Source organism: Serinus canaria, chromosome 2 (assembly GCF_022539315.1).
Source record: "Serinus canaria isolate serCan28SL12 chromosome 2, serCan2020, whole genome shotgun sequence".
NCBI classification, from domain to species: domain Eukaryota; kingdom Metazoa; phylum Chordata; class Aves; order Passeriformes; family Fringillidae; genus Serinus; species Serinus canaria.
In genome coordinates, this window is record NC_066315.1 from 91,975,680 (window position 1) to 92,000,905 (window position 25,226).

Below are 25,226 nucleotides of genomic sequence, written 5' to 3' on the forward strand. Positions count from 1 at the left end.
CTTCATCCTGAGGGTGACACCTGTGAGGGTGACACACAAACCACACATGGTGTGTGTGGTTTTCCCATGGGAAGGATCTACCACATTTCATTGCAGATTTAAACCCCACAACTGAGAGGCCTCAGTTGCCAAAACCTCTTGCCATTTGATGCATGTTACATTAAAGGCTGCTTTGTACAGTCTGCCAGCCTGTGGCAGATGGCTTTCTGTACATAACACATAAACTTTGATGTGACTGAATTTCTGTAATTGCCATTTTATTTCTGCACAAATGCACTGTCATCCATCCAATGTTTTAAATGCACAAGGCACAATGTTCACCAAAGTAATGACTTCACACATACAAAGTGACCGTCAGAAACACCTAGTAGCTGCACTCTGAAAGCACTGAGGGGTTTTGAGGAGATGCTTGTTCCTATCCTAGGAGAATGGGAGGGCAGCATTTCATGAGGGCAGAATAACAGCAACCTGTCCTCTGATCAGCTCATCTGCTGGTGGGCAGACATTGCTACGGGGACCCACAAGATGCAGCAGCAAGTGAACATCACAAGGGAGTTGGTGGAGTGAGGAGGCTGCCGTGCAAATCCCACTCTCCAGCTTGGCAGCATGGTGCCTCAGCTCCCCACCACTCCACAGCAGCACAGAACACACTTCTACAAGGAGCAGCAGGCAAATCTTTCAAGGGAAACACAACCACAAGCGCTTTCCCAGCTATGGGTTAATTTTCAGCCCGAGACACAAAGCTAGTTCAGATTTCTGAATTTTCCCATCCTTGTTCACATCGCAGTGGTTGAGCAGGATCTGGCGGAACTTGTCCAGGTCTACCCCACTAATGCTGGGCTGCAGGCAAAGAGAAAAAGAATGCTGAGAGGGAAAATGGATTTCCCCAGCTAGTAAAGCAGCCCACCATGCAACAACTGGGAAAACCACCCAGGGATGAGCGACCAAAAGACCCCACATCATCTCATATGCCATGGGGAAGCAAACAGAAGATGAGGAAAGGGTGCCCTGAAAAAGCAGAAGGTTCATAGAACTGTATGTGACTGTATGGAAATACACCATGAATTTTGTGCTGAGTCAAGGCCATCAGTATCTGATCCATATAAAAGAAAACTTCAGAAAGTTGTGCAATGCAGATCCCTGCTCTACCAGACCTGTGCTTTCATCTGGTTTCCTCTCTCAAAGCTGCTGCACAAGGACTAATGTGACATTTCTGTCAGCATACTGCTATTTTACAGGCTAGCCAGCAATGTAAAAATACCTTTTGTGGATCAAGTTGATGTTGAAGACACATTTTACAGGCTACACAGTTTCTGTATTCTCCTAATGCTGTACTGCTTGCTCTGCTTCCCCCATTTGCAGGAGGGGATCAAATTCACATGCACAGTTTGTGGGGCAATGCTGATGAAGGCCCTTAGGCAAAGTACAAATTTCCCTTCTTTACAAACACTCACACACAGAACAAATGCAGCCTCCTGCCCATCCCCACACCCTTCCTTGCACACTGCATGGCCAGAACACACACATGCAGCCATCAGCACACAGCTGCCATTCTCTGCTCTCTCCTGAATGGACATGGCAGCACAGATATCTCACACTGTGTGGAAAAGCAACAGTTCAGGCTCAGAGGAAGCTAAAGACCAGATTCTGTTTGGGTCAAAAGCTTTAACTTGGGCTGCATCTGGAAACTCAAGATAATCCAATGAAGACAGACTCTTCAGTCCATCAGGGGCTGAAGAGACACACCAGATATGGTATTCTTGATTGTAGACAGACCTCAAGTAATTTTAAATTGTAGCCCTGAGATGAACTAATGAGCCATGAAGTCATTCTGGTGAGAACAACATCCACAAGGAAAACAGAAGAAAAAAATTGTGATGGCCCATCCATATCATGTCATGCTGTAACACCTCCCTAATTCAAAGTATAAACTGGAATGGACCTTTAAAAATAGAGTTGCTGAGGGAAGCTGTATTAATTTGTGAGGCAGAATTTCTGTGATACAGTGAAATGCTCTACAATGTATATACTGAGATGGTGATCTGATTCCTTTCTGACGATGATCAAACTAAAATTTGACTCTATGTTCTTACTAGTGTCTCTGTGCACATAGCCTTTACAAAAGCACTGATCTTTAAGAAATACAGGGTATTAACAAACAGAGCCATGAAGATACCTTGACAAGTTCCATCATGTCTTTGACAAAGCCATCCACTTCTGGGCCTTCAAGTGCTCCTGTTTTACTCTGAAAGAAGGAATAAACATCAAAACTCTCCAGTGAGTCAAAATCACTACAGTGTTTACTGGTCAGTACCAACACCTGGTCACCAAGCTTTCTAGCATAAAGTTCACAGAATCATGAAATGGTTTGGGTTGGAAGGGACATTAAAGATCATCCAATTCCAATTCATTCTACCATGGCCAGGGACAACTTCCACTAGCCCAGGTTGCTCAAAACCCCATCCAACCTGGCCTCGAACACTTCCAGGGTTGGGAAATCCACAGCTTCTCTGGGTAAAACTGTTTCAGCACTTCAAGTGCCTCGCAGCAAAAAATTTCTTCTTGATGTCTAATATCTAAGATCCCATTGTTTTTCCCAAACCATCTCTTCCCACCAAATGAGAGCAATGTCTCCCACCATCCTGAGGGAGTTGTGTGACTGTCAGAAGCAGCAATGAATTGCTGACGTCTAACAGGCATTAAATGGTTATGTCTGTCCTGAGCCAGACTCCCTAAACAGCCATGGATTCGGTATGGGAAGGGGGTTTATCTTTCAATGTGGTGGTGATGCAGGTCCTGAACTGCCAGAGACTGTGAGCGCTAAAGCCACCACCTCCTCTTCCTCCCTTGCATCTCCTGCAGGAAAACTGCTAATGCAGCAGCATTGGCCATGGCAATGGAGAAAATCAAAATGGGTCCCTGACACAAGATCTCTGAGTGTTGCTACTCTCTGTCCCTACTTTACCCCTCCCAGTCTGGCATCTGGGCTCATGGACCACGGGCTTGGGCACAGCTGCCGCTCCGCAGTGACTCCAGCAGCACCAAGCAGGAGGAAGTCTCAGCAGCAAACACTAACTCTGTCATTTACAAACTGCAGGGGAATGAACTGACTCATGGGACTCACAACGTCATAGTGTGCAAAGATCTTCTCAAAATCTCTCCTTCTTTCTTCTGTGCTGCAAGCCTGCATACAGAGAGGACAAACAAATGAAAAATTAAAGCAAAAATTTCAAGTTTGGGCCCAGGTCATCTTAGCTGAGTGAGACAGGATCAGTGTATTAAAAATTAGTGCTACTTACATCCATCTTGAATTGTAGAAGGAAATTTTCCTGGAGCGCCAGAATCCTGAATGGAGAAATTTTAATTATGATCTTTTCGCTTTATCATCTGCACACAAACTATTCTGAGCTCTCCTTGTTTGCAAAGCAAAGGGATGTTAGATTAAAGGCCTATAAAAGAGAGAATTGCCTGTGGGGTTATTTACAGTGGGCTGTTGTGGGAACACACGCCTTCCTCCCTGTCTGATGGCACACAGAGGGTGCCCTTTAGTTCACCATAGACATGCCTATTAGCACCATTGCTTCTCCCAGAGCATTTCTGGTGGTCCTGCACAACAGAGGGTGTCAGCTTCTGAAGTAAGAGCCAACAGACAATCATTCCTTGTAACTGGATTGCTGTGCTGCAATAAAGAAAGTGATTTATGGCTTTCTACTGCAGGGAGAACTTGGTGGTTGTAAAAGTAAAGGACAAAGTAATACTGGCCTGTACACCAAGACTGGCAGAATTCCTCTCTTTTCATCGCCTAAAGCCTGTCAAGCACTAATAAACCCTTTTCTCTCTCCAACTGCTCTGCTAACCCTGAGTTTTTTAGAGCCCATGGTACAGGGCATTGCTGAGCTCTGTCCACACATGGAGAGATTTGGAGTCTGAGAAATGTGTTCAGACTAGAGGAGAGCCTCAGATGGCCTGGTTCCTGAAAGGGAACTGTATTTAAGAGAAAATTTTAACAGCAACCCCCTTTAGATATTCTCCATCCCGCCCAAGATTCTCCTCAGATATTTCATGGTCAAAGGGAACTGCTGTATGCACTGCAGTTATTTGTGCTGGCATTTGCTGGGATTTGAAGCACAGAGCAACAGTGGCAAACCATCGCCTCTGTCCCCTCATCCTCTAAACTGGCCTTTTAAGACTGTATCTGAAAATTTAAAGTCCAATTCAACCAATGCACATAGTTTTACAGAGAGAGGCATACTCTCTATCTCTAGGCAGTGAAAACCATCTAAAAAGCCTCTTGGGTATCAGGGACAGAAAAGATACAGAGGCACATGACTGAATCCCCAGCTTTATTCACAAGCATTTCACCTTGGCCCTCCAAATTCTTTCCTACTGCCACTGCCAAATTCTTTTGTGGTGGCACTTTCATTATTCAAAATAGAGCAAAAATTCTTTGCAATTCTTTTCATCATTTGCACATAATGATGAAAAATAAATGCATGTCCGTGACCCTGTTGAAAGGACTGCCATCCTTCTTTTGGAGAAACAGAGCCACTTGTTGCTTTGCCACCTCCTGGGAAGCACCTCAGATTATGCCAGAGCACATTGATGTTGTACAGACAGATCCTGGCCCTGCTCCTATCCCTGGCTCTAGATTCTCAGATTATTGCAATGGGGACCATGTGTTGGAGAGGTGGGAACAGAGCAGATCTAATTCAAAAGGAGGTAGAATTCAACTGCACATCCCTAGAGGGAGAGCATCACCTTGTGTGGACCTACCATTGGGAGCTGAAACACTCCACCAACATTATTAAATCCTACCTTGCCAGGTCATTCAGGTCCAGTCGTCCATCTTTGTTTTTGTCAAAGATTTTCATCTATAAATCATGAAGACAGAGATAAAACAGATGGGCCATAAGGAGAACATGCATACAAAAAAAAAGTCAATATACATTTTTCTCTTCCCTGCGCCCTTCCCTCTGCTTGCTCAGGGTGTTTGCCCAGACCCTGGGCAGCATGGTATCCTGTGCTAGCACCAAGTAAAAGGATGCCACAAGGGAATAGCAAAACCCACCAGCTTTCTGACAACAACCCAAAGCAATCAAATACCAGTACTGCTCCCTTCCCACTTTACATGGGGATAAAGCGGGTGTGTAGGAAAGACCTTCAGAAACTAAATACTGACATTGCCCTGGTCCTGAAAAAAAAAAAAAAAAGCCAGAAAAAGGGAGAAATTTCTAAACACTTCCACCTGGACTCCTCCTTTGACTGGTGGTTTCCTCTCCAAGAGCCAGAACCGACCTGGTGGTTTTCTGTCTAGGAGCCAGACTTGGGGAAAAATTCTCATTTCACATAGGCTTGTCTGTGACAAGTCTCATGTTTCTTTTCCAATGAAACATCTCCAGCCTCATGTCCTTTTCCAAGGAATAAATAAATAAGCATCCCAGTGTGGCTGTCCTTGCCTTGGGACATCATGTGTCCAGCCTGCCCTGCGTCTGCTCTACTTTGTGGTCGCAGCATATTTTCATGGTTTCAGAAGTTGCAAGTAACCAGGAAGAGTTTTGTGCACTCTTAATGAAACAGACCAGATGAAAGATGGTGGTTAAGATGTGAAAGGCTTTCTGCTTCATTATCATGTATGTATGGTTTTCAATCCTACCGATTTCTGAGCCCTTTACAATATTCCTGCAGCAGTACAGATCCCAGTAAAACACATTTAATAGAGAGGTAAGAAACTTCTTGGTGGATTGGTTAATGGAAGGAAACATTCTTCACCTGCACCCTATCTTTCAGCTTGATATTGAAGTTTCAGTGACTGACCATGTCTATTTACAGCTAACCAACTGCCCTCCCTGACCTCCTTCAGCTCTGTAAGAGAGAACCTTAGTGTTTTCTATCTGTTTGGCCTTTTTCTGCCACAACTACCCTGAATACAATTTAAAAACACGTGCAATATTTTTATCATCCATACCAGTCAACAGAAAGAAAAAGTCTGGCTGGAAGAGCTACACCAAGCTAATTATTGCCCAGTGACTAACACATGAAAGATGGAAAACATGTAGGGAAGAAGAGCTAGTGTTCACTGAATTAGTTCAGGTACCACAGCTAATAAGATAGACCTAATCCTGTTACTGGGACAAGTGGAGCTCATGCATACCCACTACATGGCAGTCGTGTGCTGTATTACTCAGGGAACAACTTGGGGAAATGTTTTTTATTCAAACTTTTAAGTTTCAAGCACATGAGTGTTTGATCTGATCTGCTAATTGTGTGCATGAGTACACAAAGAATGACAGAGGGTAGCCACCCCATATGACAAAGCATACATAATGGGAGAAACAGATAATTGAAATGGTTATGAGATTGCTTCTAATTTAAACTTTTGCCTTCACACACCATCTTGATATGCTAAATTTGATGGATTTTCAGTTTACTCTCATGAAAGGTATATTTACACTGCCAGGCTGATATGAAACATCACAATGTGGTTAAGGACAAGGTCTGGCATGTTTAAATAGCACTCAATTTTAGCAAAAGCTCTGTTGCATCTAGCAGTATGCTTTATAAAATGATGCATTTCTGTTACTGTCAAGCTACCCCATGTTTTAAAGTGTTTGCACAAATTAATTCACTGATATTTTAATGGCAGTGCACCAAGGGCACGCCCTGTTTGTTTGAATGTACTCTGAGGCACTCTGAGACAGACAGAGAATATGTAAGAGATTGGTTTGCAAATAAAATTGTAACATCTCCATTTTTTAAAAGTGCAAAATCAAAACTGCCATCAGCTTTTAATTCAGCAAAGGAAATATCTCTGCTTTCTCAGTCCAGTGTTCTAAAGGCCACTGAAACACCACAATATGACAAACACACACATTTTTTGAAGAGCAATATAAATCTGAATTATTTTCCATGGCAGAGATAAGGAAAGAACTAAAAAGCTAAAATAAATAGTTCTATGATCAGCAAACTCAATAAAACTTGCTTTCATACCTTCTATGGCTCTCTTTCTTTGAGTGTAATTAAGTGGGACACTGAGAGAGTCAGTTTTACTTGACTTCATATTCTCACAAACATATTTTAATGTATATATCATGGGCACCTATGCCCAACAGCTGAAACAAAAGTTGGCCAGGGAGTGCAGAGGTTATTGAGACTGTATAAAGACAGGCATCAACCCAAGCTCCAGGACTGCCTATGGCCTCTTTCTTTAGGGAAGGATGGGGTCATAAAGGCATTTGCAGAGTGACTGGAGGGCCCCATGGCCAGCAAGTTACCCTCAGGACAAAAGCTCAGTAATCTGCCCAGCCAAACTGCCTGTGTCAGATAAACAAGTTCTTAGCACAGGATTTGTAAGAGGGTTTTGATTCCTAAGAGACCAAGGCATTATCTATTGGGGTGTTCAAAAGCCTGCAGGCTCCCGAGTTCTGTTGGTTTTGATCTTCAGAATTGAAGTTTGAGCTTAAATGGGATTTTCTGCTTCCCTTGGCTTATGCCACAGCAAGTGTGGTGCAAAACTGGAGGTGACAGCACCCCTGGCATTAAATTGAGAAAGGACACAGGATGCAGATTTGTGTTCATCAGCTGTGTGGGTCCTCTCAGTCACCTGGGAGAGAGGCTGGCATGGACCACTATCAGGAGGAGAAGGGATGAGTGAAGACTGCACTTTGGGAACCAATCTTGTAAGCTATGCTCGACTCCTATGGTATTTCTAGAGTTTTGGGAAGTTTGCTTGGTGTGTTCACAAACATAATGAAATCTGTTTAGGCTTTTTTCCAATACAATAAATATTTGTCTTTCCATTATTACACCTTTTGTTTGGTGGTCATAAGAGACTTTGCTAACAAAGATGTGCTACCTTGACTAGTAAGATGTTAAGGGTCTAAATCACCTGAATTTTCTGTGCTTTGGCTTTTACCCACCTGAGTACATTGACATCAGCACTGAACACAGCCAGGCTTTCACATGGAACTGACCACACTGAAACTCTTCACTATCCTTGCAGAAGGGACAGGCAGCAGCCACAAAAGCACTGGAAATCCTCCCGATATACAATAAAGGTAGTACACAGTGCATACTCGTGGACACAGATCATCCTCAGAGAGAAGACAACCTCTTTCCCTTTGCACTGAGAAAATGAGGAGGCCTCAGCTGCAGGCTTGTGTCCTCAGGGCACATAGCTCAGTTCCCAGGAGAATCTTTGCAAATTAGCCCAGCAAAACCCCCGTGTCGTTACAGCTGGGAAAAATATCTATTCTGACTTCTCTGGCGTTAAGATTTCATCCTCAGTCATCACCATCTACAAGCTTTCAAATGCTGTAGTTCATGACCAATACTTGTTATTAGTCAGTGCATTTACATTATTGTCTCTCTAGACTATTAACCTGTGGTGGGCAAAGATGGCCTGCAGGCTGGACAAGAACTGTCCTTTGCATTTTACTGAGATATAACAACGCTCAGAATAAAGACAATTTTTATGCTCCATCTGACATTATCAACATAAGTCAATGAAAAAAGTGAATGTCAGTGTTGCACGTGGGAATGTTTCAGCAGAATAAACAACTTAAATTGCTGAAGTTTGACTCAGAAATGAGCTTGCCTTGCATGCAGCTTGTAGACTTTTGGATTACAAACTAGAAGTAACATGTTGCTATCTGGAAGCTGCAGACTATCAGAAACCATATCTCAAATCTAGTTCATATCCTGGCATTTACTATATTCTGCTTAAGTGCACAGCTGTGTGCACACACAGATAATGGAATCTGTCACTCTTAAAAATTGTTGTCAAATGCATATGTGAGATGGGTATTTCTGAGCTGAAACTTCACCAGGACCCAGAAACCTACTAACAGCTTGCTCTTGGGGGAAAGGGGAGGTGGGAGGGATTGAAAAGGTTGTTCTACTGTCATCATACACAGTATCCTCATCATGAAGTATCAAGGGGGCCAGTCTTCATCTCTCTAGCTTTTGTTAATTCAGGAAGGCAGAAAATTCTCACCATGCTATTTAAACCCTCCATCCATTTTCAGCTATGCTCACTCTGTCTCCCAAAGCACACACAGCCGGACCCCTGGGGTCTCTTCTCAAGTTCAGAGCAATACCAGGCTTTGCGTCAACCTCCAAGCACTTGCTCCCTGCCAACAGCTCTTGGTCACTGCCTCTGGGAAGGCAACAAACCTACAGATTGTTTTCAAAGACTAAGAACTGCACGTGGGTGCATGTAAATAATTATTAATACACATTCAGTTAATGACTAATAATACAAATATGTATCTATGTAGGCATGGAAGAAAAACAACAGTGCCTTCAAAGGGGCTTCCTCACAACAGCATTGTCACTTTAATTCCCCCATGAAGATTCTTGAGAACTCAAATGTTCTTTTGTGATTTTCCCCAGTGGCTTTAGTGCTCTTTAAGATTTGATTTAGCAGACTTGCAGAGTTTGTGCAATGCCAATGTGTTCACTACCTGTTGTCTTTATAGGAGTTCATCACTTTTCCATCAAATCCCTGATCTATACCAGTATACTCTGAAGAAAGGATGTCAAGGTCACAAGGAAAAAGAATAGCCTCTTAAGAAGCAGCTGCTAAGCAACCTGATAAAGTGATGTTCCTTTCCAGAGATGACCAATCTCTTCCAAAAGAAATACTCTCTCCCTCTTCCCAGCATTTTTTTAATGTTGTATGAGATCATTCCTAGCAGCACAAGGGGCAAGAATTTAACATGCCCTGGTTGGTTGATATGACATCTGCTCACATACTGCAAACACCCAGCACAGAACCATAAAATTCTGCCTTTATTTTTTTCCTCAAGCCTAGGCTAGCTTCTTTTAAGTTATAGTTCTTGCCTTTTCTCCTTTATCTCTATCTCCAGAAGGCCCTAGGGTCCACTCAGGATATCAGTATCTGCTTAAGATGTGTGCAGCCAGCTGTGCATATGCAGAAAAAAAGGGCAGAGATTGTATATTCCTGTGGAGACAGATGGGTTTACAGCTCCTTGAGACACAGCTTATTTCAACTGAATAATAATTACATTGGCCCTTGAAAGCCCTGAGCAGAATAGATGGGCCACCCTGTGAGACTCTGTAGCCATGTGCAGCAGAAACAGGTCCTGCTTCCAAGGACTTTGTGCTCTTAGAAGATAGAGAACTATAATATGTCCAGTCTGCAGAAAAGGAATCACTGCTGCTCGTTGTCAAAGATATAACAGTCAGGGAAAAAATGGATGGGCCACTGATCCATTTATCCCAAACAGTGGTGATGGTGGCAGAGCCCAGTGGCAGTGGGACTCTGCACTCCAGTAGCTCCTCACTCCATGTGGGGAGAGAGACAAAGTGAAGGGTTGCCATTACCCTGGACCTTGACATCCTTTGCGTCACTTTTCCCTCTTTAATCCAGCCCTGCAAATGCAGGGCTGAATCTTTCTTCCCTCCTTGGAATTTTGCCTTCTTTCTTCAGATAACTTCCTATGCAATCATTTGTGGAGGGTATCTGATGCTATAGGATGCTGCTCATGTGGATAATTTGCTGTTACATACAGAATTTACATCCTCTATTTTATTTCAGGATATCATAGGATAAGATTATGCCAGTGATAATTTCACACCTTGCCTAAGCTTTTGGGATCAGGTGTGTTTATAAACATCCTTGATCTTCAGCTTAGAGAAAATAATTGCAAGGGAAAAAAGGATCATCTGCCATATTCTTATTTTCTAATAACTAATAACATCCCTGATTCTTTTGGCATTGCAGCTTGGCAAACCTTTGTCCATAGGAGCCAGATTTGCATTTCAGATCATAGATTTCCCTAGACATACAAAGCATCCCTTTTCCCACATCAAATCTTATCTTCCAACACAGAGATAGAACTGCTTCTCTGGAGATACAAAGCCCTTCTACAAGAAACCATGGGAATAGAAACCAGATCTCCTGGCTCTCAGCCCTGGGCTGCATTGACACCTGGCTGTGCTGGGGTAGTGGAATCACAGATCTTTCTTGGGAAATTAAAGGGAAGGGAAATGAGTTGGAGGAAATGAACCATCCACTGTCTACAATCTTCAGACTGCCTATTCCCCAGCACCTGATCAGAGATTAAGCACCAGGGATGGAAACCTTAATGGAGCAGAATGAAAGATATTTGCTACCAGCAAATTGCTACCAGAAATATTTTTGTTTTAGCTGTAACTTCTGGGCTTTTTTTGTTTTCAAAATGTGCCAGTTGGAAAATAATTTCTGCAGCTGGCATTCCTCTCTCTTCACTGTCTTATAAATATGAAAAACAAAATATATACTCTTCTGTAACAGCACAGTTTCTCGCTTTGCTCTAAAGGGGTCACATTTCTGGGTACACACACATCACACATACATAACATGGTATTGCAAAATATAGAGGCAGCTCCTTGTTTGCTTGCATACCAAACTAGTTTTTAGGTACAAACACAGATTTTGTGCCAAGAAACAATGCAGTCCCATCTGAAAACCATTTAGAAAATTGCAGTGATAGATGTCTGCTAGTGGGATTCAAATTATACCCTTGGAAATGACATCCAGAAATGAGATTTTTTTCCCTTCTTGATTTTAGATGTTTAGATATAATAAGTTGCTCTGAAATCCAGGTGACTGTTGCTAAACACACACCAAATACTATGTTGTTGATTGCAGTATAAAAGCTATATTGTGATAAGCCAGGTGGAGAATTGAAACTTTCAACCTCTCAGTCTTTCAAGGAAGCAGCAGGGAGCCAGCAAGGCTTGCTGGGCTTTGAGAGCAGAAAAGCCAAATACCTGCATGTCCTGGGAGTAAAAGGATTTGCTAGGAGGAAGAGAGGGAAGGAGGAAGTGAATGAGCTGGAGATCTGCCTGAGGCTTAACATATCTTGAAGAAGGATGCACCTCACCTGTATTTAAAGGGGTTTAGAGCTCAGCCAGCTTTGGTGTAAAGTGGAGCTCTTTTCTCATAGGAGATAGTTCAACTCACAGTAAAATTATTTGAAATGCATTCACAGCTGATGTCCAGTGCAAAAACTGTTAGCAGCAGTGTGCACTAACTCCCCCCAGGGATCTCTGACATACCTTTTAAGCTCCTTGCAGGGCTTTTATGGTCCTGTAGACATTGACCCTAAAGGAGATCTTAGGCTGTACTCAGATCTAAACAACATTAATTCTATATTTTCTTACCATAGTATCAGTATATTCTTCCAGCTTTACCTCAGCAACCATCTTGTTATGCTGCAAAAAGAGATCTCGCAGGAAATCCTGTAGTAAGAAAAGAGACAACTTTTACTCTCTAGTGGAAATTAAATTCAAATTCAGCAGGGTTACACAAATCTAGTTTCACATTCCTGGTTAGTACTAGTGTCTTCAGTTTGACGAAGTTCAATTTTTTTTTAGCTGAAACATGGTGGTTTTTTGAATAAATTAGAAAGTAACTAAATTTCCCCAGAATAGGTATACTGGAGCGAGTTCTAATAGACTCACAAAATAAGGAAAAGACAGCATAAGTCCTGCAATAGTTGCTAATTTATCTCAAATCAAAATATTTACCATTCAGTAAAACACTCAAGCCTCCTCTAACATCTCTGCTGGGACACAGACTGAAGCCACACACTGAGACTTCAGCACATTATGTGCAGCCCAGGGATGAACTTTTGTGATTGCTGGCTCAAAGTGTTTGAGTTATGGCTTCTGAACAGGCTCTTGCCTCAATAGCCTGAGTTTTAATGAGAAATCAGTGTTCAGAAAACCTGCAGGTTCAGAAAGAGATTGAGAAGAAATTCCTTTAAAAAAAACACAATGGCTTTGGCTCTGTTTAGCTGGGAGAGGCACATGTGCAAAGCCTTGTGGGGCTCACTGGATGCCTCAGGTCACCAGGACGACTGGGGTCATGGGACAAGGCTAGGGGGAAGCAGGACATGGAGGGCAACTGCAAACCATCCTCCCTCTGGCAGGGCCCCTGAGACCATGCCAGAAGGCACAAGTCCCTAAACTCACTATGAACCACACAGAAATGCCATTTGTCACTCATACAAAAAGACACCAAATTGGTAAAACCGATGGAAGGGCTCCCATTGGCATCAGTGAGCTATAGGTCAAGCCCGAAGAGATTTGTTAGAATAACTCACTTTGAGTTCACCAGCTGAAATAAATCCACTGCTGTCAGCATCGTAACTGCGCCAGATCTGAATGGGGATAGATTGATGTGAGCACATAAATATTGTAGTTACTCATCTGCTTTGTGATAGATTGTAAAGATTCAAAGCAGAACTTCCATAATGAGCAAGTTGTTGCACTAGCCAACATTCAATTAATTTTAGATGAAATAAAATAAACTTTTCACACAATCGCTCTTACTCACACTTGGATGCTGTACATGCTACATACTACTATCACATGTTTAATGCAGATACACTGTCTATAAAAGGAAGACAATACTAAGAAACTCTTTTGCATTTTTTTACCTAATTTGTACATGCAGCTTCTTTTATTGCTCTGAGTCAAGGCCATATACAACAGGCCATTGATCTGCAGAAGCCCCCAGCTTGTATGTGAAATAAAAGTAACTGCATGAGATCTTGGAACAACTGAAATTCCCCGTTGGGATACTTAGGGGGCAGAAATCAGAGGAAGATTGGGCAAAGTTCTGTGGGCTTGTTGACCCAACTTATGGAGGTTTCTTCTCCAAGCCCTAACAGTCTAATGTTTCAGAATAAAATTGTGCTTAAAATGTACCTGCTCTGCTGTCTTGGTCTATACTTTATTGCAGGTGAGGAGCTGAAGGGGTGAATTGATGGGCGGGGACATTTTGTCTGCAGTGGCACGACTGATAGGTGGCTGAGAGTGTTTGTGAAATGTAATGAGTTCTCTGGGTACCCTTGGCCAGTCCTAGATACCACACCTCTGTTTTGCTGGTGTAAATAATGTAAAACCTTCTCAACCTGAAAAGGTCAGAACGTGTTTTGCTTCCACAATACCCATCTATTTCCCAAGCTGTGTTTTACAGCGGACAGAAGGGTTGGTGCTGAAGAAGCTGGTGGTGTGCAAGGGGGAGGAGGCAGTGTGGAGATACAGACCCGCATGAATTCCACGCTGTTGTCCAAGGGAGTTTCCCGTCGGAAAAGCAGCAGGAAATTCTCATCATCCGGCAACATCATATTTGCAAGCTGGATGAGAAACATTTAAAAAAATCCACACAACAAAAAACAAACCCACACCATGAAAGTAAAGAAAGGAAAAAACTTGTGTAGCTACTGATCCAGTATGTGAAATACAGGTTTGGCATGGAAATAAACTTGGAAATAAACTCCAGACCAAAGGATCTGGCCAATGTAATACTCTGTGAGTCACTGCCTCTGCACGAAGGCTCTATCTTCCAGATCTCCCAAGTCTGCTACAAGTCTTAATCACAGAATGGTTTGGGTTTGAAGGGACCTTTAAAGGTCATCCAATCCAACTTCCCTGCAATGGGCAGGCACATCTACAACTCGATCAGGTTGTTCAGAGCTCCGTCCAACCTGACTTTTTATGTTTCCAGGGATGGGGCATCAACCAGCTCCCTGGGCAACCCCTTCCAGTCCTTCACCACCCTCAATTAAAACAAGTCTTCCTTAATCTACTCCTAATCTACCCTCTTTCAGTTTGAAACCACCACCCTTTTCCTATTCCTACAAACCCTATAAAAAGTCTGCTCTAATTCTCCATCCTTCTAAAAAAGAAATCCTGGTCTGGGGTTGGGTAGAGATACCTCCTGGATTTGTAAGCGTCCATCTGTGGTGACATCATAGACAGACATGAATTGCTCCTTCATCCTCTGAACTTCTTCTTCTGTGATGGTGCTCTGCCATGGGAAAAACAACAAGTGCATGAAAATTGCTGAGGGCACCAGAACACCCTCCTGGAAGAAATCTCTCCTCACTCACAAATAATCACCAGGATCACTGCATTCTTACAGTTGAGGGTAATGCCTTTAAAAACCCACAGACACACCACTGTGGATGAATTTTTGGAAATAAGTCCTATGTGTACCCTTGCAGCTACTAAGCTTTCAGTTGGAAGATCAGTGTTTAGAAACCCCAAAATATTTCAGTGACACCTGCTTCTTTACCCAACTGTTCCCATTATATCACTGGGCTTTGGTTCTGCTCAAGTGTGTGTTACAGCAGTTGCCATCCTGCTTGTTTTCAGCTTTTCAGGAAGATATCCTTATCCTTGAATGACATCTCTGCAGTTCATTAGATCATCAGCCTTGAAAGGTGTCAGTGGAGCTAGATTGTTGCTTATTATTGCCTGTCAGCTGATTTAAGCTCTGGCACCAAGCCCTGTCAGTGTTTCTGGGTTAATAGCACAGAATTTCAAGCAATTGACATTCTTTTTGTATCTGCTCAACCCTGTAATCAATTTATACATAGTGAGGAGTTCTCCAGACTTGTCAGGTTATGTGTTTTGACAGGCATCACTGTGACAGGTGAAATACAATGCTTAGGTTCATCAGGCATCTTTTCTTTAGCAGAAACCATGAGGGTACCCACTCTGACTGGACTACACAAAATACAATTTCCTCACCATGTGAAAAGGCTTCTGGTCATATGAGCTTAGTGGCTGGGCTGGGAAGCTCACCTAGTTAATCCTTCCCAAGCAATTACTCCTATGTTACCCTCAGCAGCCACACTGAGCAGGTCCTGGCTTCTCTCCCAGTTGTGTGGGAGTTGGCCCTCTCTGGGAGGGGAGAGAAGGAAGGGAGAAGGATAACCCACAGTGATTGTGGCATACATTTGCAGAAATTAAAAAAAAAAAAACAATGAATTACCTTCTTCCCAATCCCTGAATAAAAGTCCTTCAAAGTTTTTATCATCTTTACAACCAGGTGGATGTGGGACTTCAGCTATTCCTTCCTGGATCTTCTAACCCAGTTTCTAATTCTTTCCAGCTGCTATTGAAGCTCCATTATGTTATATGCTCCCTTTTTTATCACTGTGACACAAGACCATGAGTGACTTTCCCAAATTTGCCCAGTGCACAGCTCCACGCAGTGCAGCCCTTGGAGTGCATTCTTGCTGTGTAATACCAAGCAGTGGCAGCTCCCAGTCTGGGGATAAAACACCAAGCAGTGATCCCACTGGGATGCACCCAAGGTGGCAGGGCCCAGGAGGAGTGGCTGAGGGGGTCCCAGGGCAAGGCTGCAGATTCCTCCTTTCCCATGGTGGTACCCAGAAAGTCCTTTGGGCTTGGGTGTTGAGGGCACAGATCATCACTGAACACACACTTTGGTTTTCTTTCCCCTTGGCATTGTAACTCAGCCCCATGCTATTTAAATTGCCTTCTGAGAGCCCCTTGAAACTTTGAGACCTCTCCCAGGAGTTAGGCGAGCCTATCAGTTGCCAATTTCAACAGGCTTGCAAAGTACTCTAAAATGATCCTCCCTCAAGCCCAGTAGGATGAGTTATTTCCAAAATGACAATGACATTTTGGAATCACAACTGATATTTGAAACGTGTACTGTGCATTTCAAACTAGTCATTTGTAAAATGCTTATTGCTCAACTTGGTGTCAGCTATTAACCACCACTTCACTGAGCTATCTGTGGCAGGGACACTGTTACCTACATAAAAATAGGACAGCCTCCTTCTTTTTGTATTCTGATTTAAACTGTATGATACATCAAGTAAATGCCTGGAATATTTACAATATTTACACAGCTCCGAAAGCTTTTAGTCCAAGGGGTTACACTACAGTGGATTTTTCAATCTGGACAATCTTTATATCTTCATAAATATTCTGCTTATGAAACACAACTGGTAATAGCTCTACTAAAACCCAGCCTTTACTCACAAAGAATAAAACAATGAAGCACAAACTGGCTTTCCCAAGATGAATGTTCAAGACAAAATTATTCCAATATTAAAAATTTTTACACGAAAACAGTACGCTTTGCGTTAGGACCATTAGGTTTCAAAGGGGACCTTTACCAAACAAAAAAATCCCAGAAAACTGAAAAAAATCTAACAGATCAAATAAGATATTCCAAACAGGAACTAATGTTGGGAGGTCAGGTTTTCAAGATAGACCTACTGGTGGTGCAAAACAAGTAGCTTGCTCTATTTTCCTTTCTACTCCAAAAACATTGCAAAGGCTGGAAAAACTCCATAATGTACCTGATCTGTTCCCCTTGTCCAAGTAAGGAAATGATCTGAAGACTCAACTTACCCCATCAGCAAGGAGGCTGGGGCTTCCCTTTGGAAGGGGACACAGGCAGGACAGCTGGTCCCAAGTGACCCAAAAGATACACCACACCATATGGTGTGGTGCTCAGCATATAAGGCCGGTGGAAGAAGGAGAATAAAAATATGTTTGGAGAGTGGTGTTTGTCTTCTGAAGTCAGCATGATGGAACTTAGCTTTCCCAGACATGGCTGTACAGCTGCCTGTCCATGGGAATTGGTGAATGAATTCTTCATTTTGCCCCGGCTTGTGCCCTTGGGTTTTGCTTTACCTATTAAAACATCTTTATCTCAACCCATGAGTTTTCTCACTTTACTTTTCTGATTCCCTCTCCCATTTCACTGGAGGGTGAGTGAGTGAGTGAGTGAGTGAGTGAGTGAGTGAGTGAGTGAGTGAGTGAGTGAGTGAGTGAGTGGCTGTGTGGGGTTGCCTGCTGCATTAAATCATGATGTAACAAAGAGCAGCATACAAACATGTGCCTCTTGTCTCACAAGATGGAACAGGAGGAAATGGTTTTGCAGTAAGTAAAAGTCTGTAGCTGAGCACATCTTTATCAGAAAATGCTGTCTTAATTATGTTGCCTGCCTCAAGCAATAGATCCTTAACCAGTTTCAAAGGTTTTCAAAGCTTTCCCTTTTGTGAGGATTTAAATGAATGCTGTTACATCCTTTCCAGTCACTCTGTACTGAGAAGCCTTTCTCGTAATTCCTTGTTTTCCCTGGTGCATGCACCTCCCTGAGTTTGTGGATGATGTGTGGTTTCCAAGGGCTGCTGCATGTTCTCACTGCAGCCAGGAAAGAAATCTTTACTACTTACCATGAGAAGGCCAGATAATTTTTATTCTCATAAAATACAGTTTAAAATATTGCCATGACTTTGCTCACATATTTTTCAGGGTTAACAAGTAAATTGCTTACTACAGATGATCTTCCACAGAGCTTGACAGAGAAAAGCTTCTGTGCTTCAAGTTGCCATAACAAATGAATTTTCTGCTTTCTCCTTTCCATGTCCAGTGTTCATCTTCCCTTTTGTGAAAACCCTTCAGAAGTATTTGTAGCATCACAAAGGTAATCTGATTTTAATAGTTTGTAATCACAGAAAGGGCATGATCACATATTTTTAAAATTTCTACAGCATTTTATTTCTTTGTCATGGCTGGTTATGATTGTTTGGAAACCTGGCTGTAATCTGTCTTCTTTGTTAATCCATTCCTTTTTTATTGTTGCACTCTTTGCCTCATGCTGACTAATTAAATTTTTGTTCCTTAAGGGATTAATATGCTTGGCAGAATTTTGCCTTGATGAAAACACAGTTATGAAGTCACTTGGTTTGGAGGGAAAAAAGTGAATGTATGGAACACTGCAGATCCTTTCCTACTCAATGAAATGGGATGTCTCATTTAATTTCTGCTGGTCAAGAAAATCCTGTAAAAAACTGATTTATTTTTCTTTCTTGACATGATTTTAGAAGCAAACTGCTATATTGATTAGGGTATAAAAAAAGATGAAACTACATGTAAGTGACTATTATACCCTGTTTCTTGAAAAAAACCTAGAGAATTTTCTGAAATTGATGGCTCAAACATGTGTCTTCTAGTGTTTCAGCTAAATATGATAGAAAGGCCAAGGGTCCCACAGATACAGAGTTCCTACAAGATCTATGAAAATACATTGTGTCTGCCAAGAAGGAGAGCTGGAAAAGAAAATCAACAACTATTATCCTGCCAAAAGCTACACAGTACAAATATGAGCCCAGCAAGGAGCAGATGAGAGACATCAGTAATGTACACTTTGACTTTAGAAGAAGAACCTTTCATTTTTGAGCCAAACATTTCTTCATTGCAAAAACTAATCTCATGAATGACTTTGCTACCCCCATGCAGTTGTAGGTTGGATTGCCTTCATAATTGTGGGTTTTTACCCTACATCTCCAGGACCAATTTCTCCTTTGGGCCAATCTTTCTCATTTAACTTCACTGCTATCACTTGAGAATTTGGCCCTGTACTTTGGTTAGGATTTACTGTACTCCTGCATGTGACAATAGGTGAGCACTTACCCTGTCATCCCGCATCGTGTTTTTGGTTTCTTTTCTAACTCTCATCAGCTCAAATGTGGGAAAGCTTTTTTCCCATAGTAGACAGTAGCATCCAGCAAATGCTACTGCCGTCTTCCTGTGCCATCATGATTTTGTGGTTAGGTTTTGGACAGGTTCTCTGCTCTGTCCTCTCTGCTAGGCTGAAAGCTGTTTGATGTGCATTTGGGTGATGAAAAGATATTGTGTCATTTTTACCATGGGTATGTTGAATTAGCATTAAGAAATACCTCGAGGCACTTCCATGCCTTAATGTGGAGGAACAGGATTAGGAGCTGGCTAGGGTAATCAAGGCTGATGGAAGCCACACCTAAAGGAAGAACTCTATTTGGCAGTAATCAGAATGATAGAATGGTTTGGGTTGAAAGGAACCTCAAAGATCATCCAGTTCCAACATCTTCCCCTAGACCAGGTTGCTCAAAGCTCCATCCAACCTGAACACTTCCAGGGATGGGGCATCCACAGCTTCTTTGGGCAACCTGTTCCAGGGCCTCCCCATCCTGACAGGAAAGAATTCTGTCCTAATATTCAAAGAGGCAGGATTGCCTGGGGGTTAGAATTCTGAAATATTCTGAGTGTGGATGCAAGCTGATTGCTTTCTGCTAGGGATCTTCTTGCTGTTCACCTGCTGGTCACCATTGACCTTAGGTCTCTTGGGGTGATAAAGCACAGGGGAAATCTGCCTTAGATGGCTTTGAGGCCGGCTGATATTTTGGCCATTAAACTTTGTTTGACTAGCTGTTGCATTACTGGCCATGCTAAATTATACACATTATTTAGACAGACAATGCAGTGTGCAAGGCAAGGGTCAAGTGCAAGAATATCTGGAGGGTGCTTCTATTCTTTGGAAGTAAAAAGCAAAGACAAATCCTTAATGGCTGCTCAGAGTGAGCTCCAGAGGATTAACTTCAGTCCATTTCAGTCATAACTATCCACGTGGTTTCCAGGCAGAAGGGATTTGAACAAGACCAATACCTGCCTTGTCTGATCAAATATTTACTTCAACAATTGTTGTGGTCTTCTACACACAGTTAGGAGAAGGCAACCATACTTTATCTGAAAGTTTTCTATCTAATTTGAGTAAAATGTAGGCAAAGTGAAAAACATTTCTGAGAAAGCCCAATGGAAATGTGCATTTCTCTCCATATTTGCCCAGGTATCATTAGTTCTATGGAAACTTTCAGTAATCCAACCCCAAAATTTATAGCCATTCCTCTATAAAAGTCCTACCTAATTATTATGAGAATATACATAGAGCTTCATTAAAACCATAGAAAAGAGCAAGCAAGGAAGATCTTCATACAGAAAAGGATGTACAGGAATATAAGACAGAAATGCAGGAGCTATAGTTCCTGTTCTAATAAAATTAATGATTTGACACTGAAAGGAAAGCCCTTTCTACTGGGCTTTCACCTCAGTATAAAAACTTTAAAAATATATGGATAGAGTTGCCATAATGTAGAAGAAAGAGTTCAATGAAAGAGCAGAACAGAGCTCAGGGAGCTCACGGCAGCCACCCGGTAGCAGGTTGGAAGCTGGAGGCTCCAATGGTTAGAGAGAAGTCACAGTAGTGATAAGAGAAACAGGTGAATAGTACCAGCAGCTAGAAGATGTAATGCTGGCATGTGGATAAATTACACACACCTGGAAACAGAAGGGATTTTCTTAGGAATAGAATAGAATAGAATAGAATAGAATAGAATAGAATAGAATAGAATAGAATAGAATAGAATAGAATAGAATAGAATAGAATAGAATAGAATAGAATAGAATAGAATATTCCCGTTGGAAGGGACCTACAACAAACATCTAGTCCAATTGTCTGACCACTTTGGGGCCTGACAAAAGTTAAAGTTCGTTGTTAAATGCATTGTCCAAATGCCTCCAGCAATCACCCACTGCTGGAGGAGAAGGGACAGGAAACAGCATCTAGGATTTGGTTGGTTTACTATAAGTCTACCTTTGTTGCAAAGCTTTTCCTTTCCCCCCACAATTGTTGATGTTTCAATAAAAGACGATAAATTGGCCTCCATTACTGAATGCTATTTCAAGTTCCTTTCCTCGCTCAGAGATGTCAGGAGGAGCTGTGTCTCTCAGCTTCCAGACAGGCTCGTTTTTGCATTGTTTTCCCAGCTGCTCCCATCCCCTGGCATTAGTGCCAGCTGGGGATGCTGCAGTGTAACTGAGAAGAAAAACAGAGCTGAAGGACCACAGTGGTCATTAAGAAAAATAACAGCTTAGAGGATGCAGGCTGAAAAAATATAATTATGAAGCTATTCTCTATTCAAGCATAGACAACTTCTAGTGCTGATAACATTATCACTTGTGTAGCACTTCAGACATAGTCACTAATTAATCCTTGTGACACATCTGTAAGTTGTGCCAGTGTATTGCTGTCTCCCCCTTTTACTGTGCAAGGAAACTAAGACATCAAGAACCCAAACGAGTAAAGGTCAAGATGAGTGGTACAGCAGAGAGATGCTCAGTCCCAGCTCACTGCTTTTATCACAGAGGACACTTTCTTGTAGGGTGGTAAAACCAATGCAGAGGGGACCCTTTACCCCTCCTGCCATAAAATAAGCCTGTACAATATAAATAACGTGAAAAAGAGAAAAATGGCTCAATGTTGTTAGACAAACTCATTGTACAAAGGTAGTTAAGACCTTTGTTTAACTTGGTGCTCAAGCGACCCCCATAGCCAGAGGAGTGGGCAGAGGACTGCTCTCAGCCTCCTAGGCCAAAGCTCCCCTTGGGTTTTCTGCCACAACGACAGCCTGCTCTGCCTGCAGCCTGCCATGTAATTTTATCACTAATATTACCAGAGTGGAAACACTGCCAAAAATTGGTAAGAAGACTAGAGGGAAAAAACCAAAAGCACTTGAGAGCCTGTCTGAGAACACTGAAACTTAGTGAGCACGGTCCTTCAGAATTAGCCTGTCTCTTCTATTTAATAGGAGGAGAGGGAGTTGGTTCTTTGTCCATTCAATTTGTGTTAAACTATCTCTTTTAATGGCAAAACTTAGCTAGCAGAAGTAAAGGAGATGCAAACTGTATCAGGGTCCTGAGTTAAGCTAGAGTCATCCAAGCAGGGACTTCTAACTAGCAATAAAACTATTCTTGATTTCTTAAAGCAGGAAGTTCATTGCTAGAACACACTCATTTTGCAAGTTCTGTGCGCTGATAAATGACACAATGTAATGGAGTTCACATTTGTATCAGTAAGACTACAAAACTACTGTAACACACAGGCTCTGCTACTCAGCTGGTGTGATGCTGTCCCAGGACCTCATGTGAAGGATGCACAATGGCAGTTAGAGGTTAGGCTTGGAGTTTCTCTTGACTCAAATCCTTAGGAAGATCCCTTCAGAATGAGATCTCTGATTATCCCTGGATTTTATAACGATCAGCTCACTCCAGAGAGCCCCACTTGAAGGTCCCTCTGAAGCACTGAGCTCTGCAGCCTAATTTTAAGTGTCTCTTTCAACATCTTATGTTTGCTGTCACTGAGTTTGTTAGAGCATAGTTTGTGTTGCTGTTTCAGTACCCCAAGACTAGCAGCTCCCAATTTCATCTTATGTTCCTGGGTAAAGAATCACAAACTTTCTGATTTCTCTTTAAATCAGCTTTTCTGTGTCCCCAAATACTCTTATTCCTGAATCTTTTTTGAGTCGTTGAAGCCTTTTTACATATCTATCTCTTCATTTAACCATCCATGCTCTGAAAGACATTTCTGCAGAAACTGCCAATATTTCAATCCAAATGTACTTGCAAATTAAATAAAAATATGCTTGAAAAAATTACTCACAGCTTCTATTTTTTTAATTGAAGGCCTAAAGACCTGAGAGTACTAATTAGCTTGTAAGTACAATTCTGATTTTACGCTTGATACTCATGAATTTATGCCTTTTATCAGCTACCTTTTCTGTCTTTGTTAATTAATTTTTGCCCAAAGGAAGTGTTTCATCTCTGGCTTTTGGCACACCTCTTCCTTCCATCTGGAAGATGTTTCCTCTTTTCCCTATCTGGGCAGACTCTGTGGAGTGAAAATATTATTATATTCTTTGTAAACTTCTGAGTGCTGGCCTGAGTAGCAGGATTTCTCCTTCATTGATGGTGGCACTCATAGGCAAGGTATGACCTGCAGCTGAGGAAAGCAGCCCCTGTAAATTGTAGAGCAACTTCTGTTTGTACAGAGATGCAGACAATGAGAGAGGGGAAATGCTGCCAAAACCGGGAAAGGAAACCGGGGAAAAGCCCAGAAACACTGTAGAGCCAGGTTTCGATCTCAGAAGCAACAGAATTGATGCTCATTCGTCTTTTAGCCATTTGTGGCACTACAGACCTAAGCCTTCTTCCTAAGCACCATTTAAAATTAACAACAGTATATTTGTTAAAAAGTGACCTGGGAAAGAAACCTATCATATGAACAAAACTAATCAGCACAGGCTTGAACAAATAAACCATGAACATTGCCCTTCCGCTCAGCTAGCCAGGCTGTGTGCCTGTGCTTTTTCACTTGGTTCTATTCAGCAACAGTAGATGACTTACTGTTCTCACTCCACTTCCCTCTTACTTCTCTCCACACTGCCAACCAGCCCCTTCAGCTGGTGCCAACTGCGATCTCCGCCTGACCAGCAGCTGTTGGGCTGGAAAAAACTAATCAAACTGCTCAGCTGGCTGCTCTTGTACGTGCTTAAATGCCACCCTGTTGCCAAGAGAAAAGCTCTTTACCTCGAGACTACTAAGGAAGTTGGCAATCACGGAACAACAAACACAAACTATCTCTCAGTATAACTTTTCTGCTTGCACCCGATGGGCAATGAATGCAGCACAGCTACTTACTTCTGGTCCCAGTTTCTCCAGGAGATGATGAAAAAAATCGTCAAGCTCCTTCCCTTCTATGTAACCATTGTCTGAATAAAGAGCAAATATATTAATGGTCGGGGTACTGTCCGAGTTCCAGGATCTTTGTCATGGGCTGCATGCAGGTAGCTCAAGGCTTCAGGGTCAGGATCGCAGTGGGGGGCCCCGTCTGCCAACTCAGGGGAGCCCCACGTCCTATTCAGTTTCATCTGGTCACTTCTGTGTGAGGGCTGTGCACAGCTGCGGTGCTCCCTTTGGAGTTTTTCTTACAGAAAACTTTTCAGAAACAAAAAAGTCCCAAACTGGGACCAAAAGAGAGTGAAGTAGATGAAACGGGGAAGTGATGAAAAGGCAAAACTTTTGGGGTGGAAAGGGCGAATTACAGCTATGTTATTCATGGTGAGGAGGAAGAGGTGGGCTCAAAAACACCTGCAGGACCTCGTGGATGTAAAGCTCGGACACACCGGCCCCATGCGCAGCATCCCAGGCACCCACACCGCACCCACCCCGGCGGACCCGCTCCCCCCCTGTAGGGCACCCAGCGGGCCCGGCATCCCCGCACCCCTCAGCCGGCTCCCCCCACGCGTGTCCCCACTTGCCGTCGGTGTCGAAGAGCCGCCAGGCCCCGAGGAAGGCGGTGGCGTCCAGGCGCCCGTCGGCGCCGCTCTCCATGGTGCTGCTGCTGCTGCCGGCCCTGGCCCCCGCCCTCGCCCTCCCCCTGCGGCACAGCCTCTGCCCAGGCCCTGCCGCCGGGCCCGGCTTTCAGGGCGGCGGCCCCGCCCCGGGGGCGGCCCCACGGGGGTCGCCGCGGGGAAGTCTCCCCCTTCCCGGGGCCCTTCCCACCCGCCCGGATTCCACCCGGGTGTGCTCAGGCGCGGGTTGTGGCGGGATGGAGCTCGGCCGTCGAGGTGGGCTGGAGCAGCCCGACCCCGCTGCCCTCGCTTCGGAAGAGCCATGCGCCGCTTGCAAACGACCTTTAAAGTTTCAAACACCCCCGAACGAAGGCAGAAGTGCTGAAGGGAAATGTGAGGCTTCAGAGAAGTGATGGAGTTTAAGGGAAGAAAAAG

General features: G+C 43.0%; 1 protein-coding gene across 1 annotated transcript; it reads right to left on the minus strand.

Annotated features, from left to right (window-relative positions):
- Positions 1-288: 288 nt before the first annotated feature.
- Positions 289-24,854, minus strand: SCGN (secretagogin, EF-hand calcium binding protein). The gene is made up of 11 exons (XM_050971188.1): positions 24,759-24,854; positions 24,139-24,209; positions 14,732-14,824; positions 14,061-14,150; positions 13,113-13,169; positions 12,169-12,246; positions 4,816-4,871; positions 3,300-3,345; positions 3,125-3,184; positions 2,177-2,245; positions 289-840 (listed from the first exon to the last, which is right to left on the minus strand). Exons 1-11 carry the CDS (start codon positions 24,829-24,831, stop codon positions 712-714), a joined length of 822 nt encoding a protein of 273 aa, XP_050827145.1. The 5' UTR covers positions 24,832-24,854; the 3' UTR covers positions 289-711.
- Between the last annotated feature and the right edge of the window lie 372 nt (positions 24,855-25,226).

What these genes read in the sequence shown, in the direction of transcription:
- SCGN (XM_050971188.1), bottom strand. Translation starts at nt 24,831, where the DNA reads ATGGAGAGCGGCGCCGACGGGCGCCTGGACGCCACCGCCTTCCTCGGG. An exon ending in TTTCAGCTGGTGAACTCAAA is followed by an intron (nt 12,247 to 13,112) that starts GTGAGTTATTCT and finishes TTCTTACTACAG; the next exon opens with GATTTCCTGCGAGATCTCTT. An exon ending in ACATGATGGAACTTGTCAAG is followed by an intron (nt 841 to 2,176) that starts GTATCTTCATGG and finishes CTTTGCCTGCAG; the next exon opens with CCCAGCATTAGTGGGGTAGA.